The following is a 7,964-nucleotide window of genomic DNA, read 5'->3' as shown; positions in this document are numbered from 1 at the left end:
GGGGGAATTGCTAGAACAGCCCAGTGGCTGGGAGCCCTGTGGTGCTTCCCAGGCTAGGCTGGAAGCAGGGGAGGGTGGGGAGCAGCGAGGGCTGTGGGCCACTCAGCTGCTTCTCCTCAGTGGTGCTGACCCAACTAGGCCAGTTTCATCCCAAGCAGCATGCAGCAAAGCAGTGGCTGGGCTGGCTTCCCTGCATGCCACTTGGATGGGACAGGCCTGGTCAGCATGGACAAGGAGAAGAGGAGGCTCTGTCAACTAAGCCGAGTGCTGCTCAGGACCAGTCTGGCCCAGTCAGAGCGGTATTCAGCTCAGTCCATCCTTCTTTTACCTCTGCTGGATGGTCCCAAGAGGGACGCGGCTCAGCCACCACTGCTCCTTGTTGGTGCCCTCCTGGCTTCGGCCCAGGCTGTCCTGAGTGGCACATGGGAAAGGAGTGGCTGGGCTGGCTTTGCTGTGTGCCACTCCGGTCAGGATGGGCATGATCGGGTTGGCACTAGCGAAGAGAAGTGGCAGCTGAGCTGTGTGCCGCTTGGGACTTGCTCAGCCACAGCTTCCCCTCCCTGGTGCCGGCCTGGACCAGCATGAGATGCACATAGCAGAGCTGTGGCTTCCACTTAGCTCTGCCAACCTGTCCTGGCTGATCCGGAGTGGCACATGGATCAGCTGCCACTTCTCGCTGGTGCTGACTCGGCTGTGTCCATTGCTTCCCTGCATGGTGCTCAGAATGCAGCAGCTGGGCCAGCTTTGCTGCATGCTGCTCAGCCGGGTCAGCACAGATGTGAAGCAGTGGCTGAGTCAGCTGAGCTGTGCGCTGCTTCCCCGCAATGCTCGGGATGGGTCAGGCTGGCACCAGGGAGGCAAAGCCATGGCTGAGCCTGTGTTGAGCAGCATGCGAGGACACAGCATGTGGCTCAGCTGCTGCTTCTCTGCTGGTGCTGACCCGGCTGGGCCTGTGCCGTCCTGAGTGGCATGTGACAAAGCCTGTGCAGCAGCTGCTTCCCTGCATACTGCACGGAATGCAACGGGCCAGGCTGAGTTGGCATTAGTGAGGAGAAGAGGTGGCTGGGCCATGTGCTGCTTGGGACAGGATGGGCCAGGCCAGCAGAGGTAATTGTGCAGCTGTTCCCAGAGCCCTGGGGGCTCCTGCTGTAGCTTGGAGGACTCCACCCCACTCATGCTGTACCTGCTGTGCATGGAGGCTGAGCTGGGAGCCCCCCAAGCCTGGCGTTCTGCCCCTGCCAGGTGGCATCCTCTTGTGGGCAGGGTGGCTGCGCCCTATCCCACGGAGCTGTGTGGGTTAGGCCACGCTCCACCTTGCTGCTGGGGGCCCAGCTGTAGCCCAAGCCTGTGGAGCTCTGAGGCAGCCCCTGCTCCCCTCCCCAGCTCCCCCTGTCCTCCAGCTGCCACCTCCACAAGAGCCTGGCCAGCCTACCTGTGGTGCCTCCACCTGCGCCTGCCTCTCCCCCTCTATGAAGTCTTATTTATTGTCACCATGTTTAGAATTTTTAGACAGTCTGGTATTTAAATTCCTGGTCCCTAAATTCAGGTAGGGACCAGGAAGAAACGGAAGTCTTTTTTAAGCAAAGCCAGAACACTGGAAAGCATAGGAACCTTTTAAGTTTAAGCCAGACTTTTTTTTTTTTAATTTATAGAAATACATAATCAAAGCATGCAAAGCAATAGTGTACTGTAGAGAGAGCTTCCCAAAACAATGGGAAAAACTCTGCCTGGGTGTAGCTTGTCTTGGAGCTCCTTCTTTGCCTGCTCTTGGTCTTTCTAGTTTTAACAAAACAGATCTGATTTACATTTTGACACAATTCTAATTTCATCTCAGAACCTAATTTAATGCATGTTATACCTACATTCTATTACTGCAGTAGGAGGTAAAGAGGCAAGGTTTTAACTTGGTACATATTTGGGGTGGACTGGTTAGCAAGGTGTGCAATATTGTTGTACACATCTGAGTACTTTTTATTGAATTTGTTGGGGGGGGGGTGTTTTTCAAATCCTAGGAAGCCCTGCAAAGGATTATCTCCACTCTGGCAAACAAAAATGATGAAATCCAGAACTTCATTGACACATTGAACCACACTCTAAAAGGTGTTCAGGTATGTATATCGATAAATGACTGAATGGCAAACTTTACATTATTTGGGTGTTGGAGAGAGAGAGATCCCAGACTAATTAAACTTGCATTAGTTCTATTCAGTTTTTTTTAAGTTTGGTATGAAAAACTGCTTTTAATTCTTGAAAGTATAAAATAAAACCTGGTATAGTTTGTTTTTGTGATTGATTCCAATATTCTAAGTTGAAGGTTAGTCAGTTCCCAGTTGTAAGATAGAAAGTTTTTTGTGGGGGAGAAGAAAATGCTATGATTTGATTCAGGTTTGGGGAAATGTACCTTAAAGCTTTTGTTGTGGTGTAGAAACTAGGATTCAGGATGGGTGTTTCACTGAAGTCAGCCCATCTTCTAAAAGTAGAAGAGTATTCTAATAACTAGTACTGGCTTTTGTTTCTTGATCTGATCATAAATATCTGATCTTACTTTCTGGTCTCCTTACTTTCCTGCCTCCCTTGTAAACTACAAATGCATGTCAAAATTGATTCCTTTTTCTAGCCTTCTGATTTTTATATCTGTTCCTCTCAATATAAGACCAGGCTTAGGGTGGTGGTATAGTAGTTTTGTCTCTAACTTTTTTTTTTTCTTTTGCCTTTTATCTCTCTAAGTGCTTCTGGTTCAAAATTGTCTGTAACAAGCTAAATCCAGAAGCTTAGCTAGTTCCTTAAAACCACTTACGATAGCAGTGTTCTACAACCATTTTGTTGGAAGAACTAGGTAATCATTATCTTTTATGAGCCTCTAGCCTTTTCTGTACTTGAGTCTTAATGAGGGGCTTGTCACATTGAATAAGCAATTGTTGCATTCAAATGCTATAGACTTCCATATCTACCACTGCCAAAATATTTAAATATGGGTCCTCGGTGCTCTAAATGCTCCAGTCTGTTTTTTAGAAGAGGATCACTGTAGCCAACTACTAGGTTTTTAATGCTTTCAGAAGATGGGATGGCATGAAAAAATGTGAAGTAATCATGTAAAGTGTATTAGGGGAAAATTACAGTGCTGCTTATCTTTTAGTTCAGTCTGAAACTCTATTACAATCTTCTTCTCAGGCTAATTCTTCTAATGTGATTGCTGAGCTGGATGAGGAATTTGATGGTCTCTATTCTATACTAGATGAGATGAAGGAGAGTATGACCAACAGTATTAAGCAAGAACAAGCTCACAAAACTCAAGAACTTCAGGTAATTACTTGTCTCTCTAAAACTTTGCCATTAAGGGAAACATTTTTAGCAACTATTTTCAGCTTTTAATCTAAAATAAAATTACATCAAGTATTTACAATATGTATGCTTGCTTCTAGCTAAGGTATGTGTTCACTTATTAAGACACTCATGTGACACCCCCCCCCTTCAAACATTACTTGAGTACTCCACAGTCTTTAGTGTGTCTAACCTGATAGCACTTTCCTGCCTCTCAGAGGTGCTGTTATACATCATCTCATTAATGGAGCACTCCACAGATTGTTTAGGAATAGTGAATCCTGTATTTGTGTGGGGTTGAGCCAGGTGACCCTTGAGGGCCCTTTCAACCCTTTGATTCTGTGTACAGGGGTGAAGTGATTAGAAAAGTTGCATTTGATGCTAGACGGGGAATGGAACCCAGGTTTCAGTTAACTTCCTACTCATTGAACCAGCCTGGCTTCTCTTGTCCTCGAAACTTGAGGAGTTACTGATACATTCTAGAATAACGTAAGTCATTTTACTATGCATGTTTTACTGTAGTTGTACGCACTAGGCATACAGTATATTTAAAAACAAGGAGGTTCTTTATCGGGGACAAGGCAATACACCACATTTTATTGAGAGCAAAAGAAAAACCTTAAAATCACACTTACACTTGCTAAGGTGTTACCAGTCTTTCAGTTGCTTGAGTCAGCTTAGTGGCCTGCTAAGCTGAACGTGAGGAGGTTGCTGGGCCTCTGTCAGACCTGTGCCGATGCTCCATCGTTGTGCAAAACAGACCCAAAGTTTCTGTGTTCTCACCCACCTCTTATAATGGCTGTCCCCCATGCAGGTCTATGGACCTTGCTCAGGGTGTTTATGAGCTATGAAGTTGTTTGGCGGGGGGGGGGTTGTTTTTTCTTTCCTTTTCTGCTGTATTGAGGCAATTAAACACTCTTGTTGGCTTTTTGGGATGGATTTTCCTAGCTCTGGTTTCTGCAACCTTCAGCCTTGTCAAAACAGGAGGTTACTGCAACCTTTGGCCGTTGAAGGATTACAGCAGAGTCATAAACCTTGCTACTTTTGCTTATCTTCATTCTTCACCTGGCACAGACCGGATAATTGCCCTTTCTTAGCATATTTTTTAATATGGTAACTTGTTTGTGAATATACAACATACACTGCTTTTTCAGTCACTCTACACTCATGCATCCATACATTCTAAATATTATAAAGAAACTCTTATTTTGATAAAAGTAAAATAAACGCAAGTCAGTTGAAAAGCTAAATTATATGACAATAGAATGATTATAAGTGGTTATATAAAAACAAAAGCAACTTTACATAGTCCTGATGCTAAATCTGGGGATAACTTTTTTGAGAAGTTCCCAGTGTGCAGAGGAAATAACCAGAAAAAAGGTTGGGTTTTTTTTTTTTTCCATGGTTGTGCTAAAGAATAATGGAGCTGGAAGAACACTCTGGATATGGGTATCTAAATGAGTGCCAATCCCTCAGCTCATGTTCCAGAGTGTCTGCAATGCTGGAAGTAATCTAATTAGAGCACTTGATAGATTTCTTTGGTGTCTTTACTTGGTTCTCTGGTTGTAGTTTATAGAAGTGCTCAGGTTGAATTGTAGGAACAGACATCCAGAGTCTTGACATCCAGGGTTTTTTCTGTGTGCTCTACAAGCATAACTATTTCCCATACTAAATGCAAGAATTGGTTTCATCATGAAGATGGCTAAGGTTCTGGACTAGAAATTGTTTGAGTGTTGATTCCTAGTCCTATCAGACTTCCTGTAGGACCTTAGACAAGTTCATCTCTGCCTTGGCTTGCCATTCATATTGGAAATCTTCTTGTCCTTCAGATGGTGTATGGGTGAAATAAGTCCAAGCAGTTTATAAACATTAAGTGTTTTTTGGTGGGGGGGGGGACGGAATGTGGTGAGAGCAAGTGGTACATGATTACTTAAGTAAGACATGGGCATAAGCATACTAATGCTTCATTAAATTTATGTATCAACTCTGGCAGTGGCCAGAACCAGTTAGAAAGGTGCATGAAACCCTGCAACAGACAACTAAGGGATGACCTGTCAGTAGAGTTTCTTCCACGTATCTCAGACTGTCTATCATTGCTTAATTCATGCTCTGAAACAAGGCAGGCTTTTATCCTTTTGTAATTCTTATTGGCAGGGATCCTGGTTTTTTCTCTCCTTTTTTTTTAAATCACAAATTCTCTGACAATCACATAATCCACAAAATCCATTACTAAAATTTTAAAAGCCCCCTGCTGGAAGGGGCCCCCAGCTGCCAGGGCTATCGGGCCAGGGACCCAGATTTGCAGCTTCCTGCAGCTGCAGCAGAAGCAGCATGGAGCCAGCTCCCCCACTGCTGCTGCCTGCTCAAGTAGGGCTGGGGCCAGCTCCTGGTTCCCCCCAGCCCTGCTGATGCCCACCCCCAGCCATGACCTGTAAGCCCCACTTACCTCAGGCTCCAGGAGCAAAGACTGAAGCTGAATTGAGCCAGCTGTGGCTGACTGAGTTTTGTGCCCTGCCCTTCCCCCTCTCCCTCCAGGCAAGGCTGGGGGTTTCCTGCCCTGTTTGCAAACAACTCTTGCAGGTTGGAGCTCAACCAGCCTGCAGAGCTCTCTGCAAAAGCAGGGAGTCAGTGTCTTTTCTGTTTTTTTTTTTTGTTTTTTTTTTTTTTTTTTTTTCCATGGGAAACGGAAAACAAGGATTCCTGCTTTTTAGTCGCAAGGGAGTGAAATATCATAAGTTAATTATACACTTAGCAACTTGCCCAAACAATTAAAGTAACAAAGTCTTACACCATGATCCACTCTGCAGAATGCACTATTGGTGTCCTCTAAAAACCCTGTTAAATAAGTGCCTCTAAGTATGGCTTTGGGGTCAGCTAATTCAGGCTACTTTCTGACCTAAAGAAAGAGATGGGTTAAATATACAGTATAGAGCCAGAAAGCAGCAGCCTTTCTTATGAGGAAACCCCAGATGGTGCAAGTCTGGCAGTTTTACTACTTCGTTAACTTAGTTCTGCTAATCTCTGCACATAAATCGTGTTACTTTTCATAATGTAAGTACCATTTTCCCACTCTCTTTCAAATAAGAATGTTCTGGTTTATTCTAAACTGCAGTAAAATTGGTGGTTTTTTTTCCATTCGAGTTATCCACAGTAACTTGGCGGTCTCTCTTTCTTGGCTGGCTAGTTTGGAATTCTGCAAGTGTGAATGGATTAGTGCACAGCAGAAGGAGAAAACTAACTTACCCTTACTAATTTGAATGTCATCTGAGATGCTGCTACGTGGTTGTTTACTCTCAATAGGTCTTGCTTCCTTCGCTATTACAGTTCAAAATCTTGCTGTCTGCAAGTTCTCTAATATTAACTTTTTAAATAAGTATATTAAACATGCTTTTGGGCATGGGGACCGTTTAACATTGCTTTTGGCTATGGCTACAGGGAGAGCCCCCCATACTGGGACCAGGTAGGTGGTAGTTGTGCCCATGTTGCCAGTGGTTTTCTCAGCACTCGTGCTCTGTGAGTGCTGCTTCCAGCTGTGGGGGGTGGGAACTGCACCAGGACTGGGTATATGCAAACTGCCTCGGTGCTGCTGCTCCCTTCTAGCCTGCTAAGGATTGTGACCCTGGCCTTGAGTTCCTTTTAAAGGTGCTGCAAGGTGTCACACAATGTTAGCACTGTTATGTTTGCAAACATCATTCACAGAATAAAGCCAAAGATTTCAAATAGGAATCCTTAGTGTGAAAACCATTCTGACCTGTTGTGGCTTTTTCTGAGTTCTTTGCAACAATTGCTTTGCATTCTTGTAGTTGAGTGAAAAATAAGGTGACCCTTTTTTTTCTTGAGGGGTGCCTTGGGTCTAAGGAGTTTGAGAACCTGGCGTAGAGCCTGTTCAGACCCAGGGGCACATGGAAGCAAGGTGGCTCAGAAGGAGGATCCAAACTAAACTACCTGGTGAGCATCCCCCCGGGGGTGGGGGCAGGCAGAGCTGTTCTATATCCTTTTTCTACCCTTCGTCATGTAATGTGGGGGGGCCTGACCTTGCAAGCAAGAAAGCATTCTGAAACTCAAAACCTGGCCATGTCAATTGATAATGCTGCTGTTGGCCAAATCTCGCCATGTGTAAGGGCTTTGAGTTGTGAAAGCTTGTTTGTCATTCTTTTTATTATTCTACCAAGACCTTGTTACCTGAAACCTACATCGTGTATGACCTAATTGCTACTTAAAATCAGAAAGGGGGTGGGGGAGTGCTGGTAGAATGTTACATACGACTAATGCAGAAGCCGGGAAAGGCCCAGCTTGTCTTTCAGCCATATTGTTGTCAAATTTATAAGACCAGGAGTTGTCTTGGTCAGAAATGAAGCAAACTTGATCATGAATCTTGAAATGCTTAGAGTACAATTCTGTGATGCTAGTTTTCACAGAACTGCCTTTCAGAATAGAATGAACTTCAGAGATCTCTAAATAGGGTTACCATATTTCCAGTATCAAAAAAGGACACCTGGAGGGGGCAGTGAGATGCCTGTGCCCCTCCTGACCTGCAGCTCCCCAGTCCTGTTGCCTTCACAGCTCCTGCACACGCGCTGTCTCTTACCTGGGAGCAGCTTGCTTGGGGCCCACATGCAGAGCATGTGACACCCCCCCCCCCC

General features: G+C 45.0%; 1 protein-coding gene across 4 annotated transcripts in view; it reads left to right on the top strand.

Annotated features, from left to right (window-relative positions):
• FSD1L (fibronectin type III and SPRY domain containing 1 like) overlaps positions 1 to 7,964 on the top strand; it is a 61,802-nt gene that overhangs the window by 5,321 nt on the left and 48,517 nt on the right. For 3 of the 4 annotated variants that reach the window (XM_019517096.1, XM_019517095.1, XM_019517094.1), the window contains exons 2-3: positions 2,013 to 2,108; positions 3,172 to 3,303. In XM_019517096.1, coding sequence (XP_019372641.1) covers positions 2,013 to 2,108; positions 3,172 to 3,303 — 228 coding nt within the window. Of the gene's footprint in view, positions 1 to 2,012; positions 2,109 to 3,171; positions 3,304 to 7,964 lie in introns of those variants that run through there. The other variant, XM_019517097.1, reaches the window with a different exon arrangement.

This window comes from Gavialis gangeticus, unplaced genomic scaffold, assembly GCF_001723915.1.
Source record: "Gavialis gangeticus isolate Ggan-Ray unplaced genomic scaffold, GavGan_comp1, whole genome shotgun sequence".
In the NCBI taxonomy this organism is placed as follows: Eukaryota; Metazoa; Chordata; order Crocodylia; family Gavialidae; genus Gavialis; species Gavialis gangeticus.
This window is presented reverse-complemented; position numbering and strand designations above follow the sequence as displayed.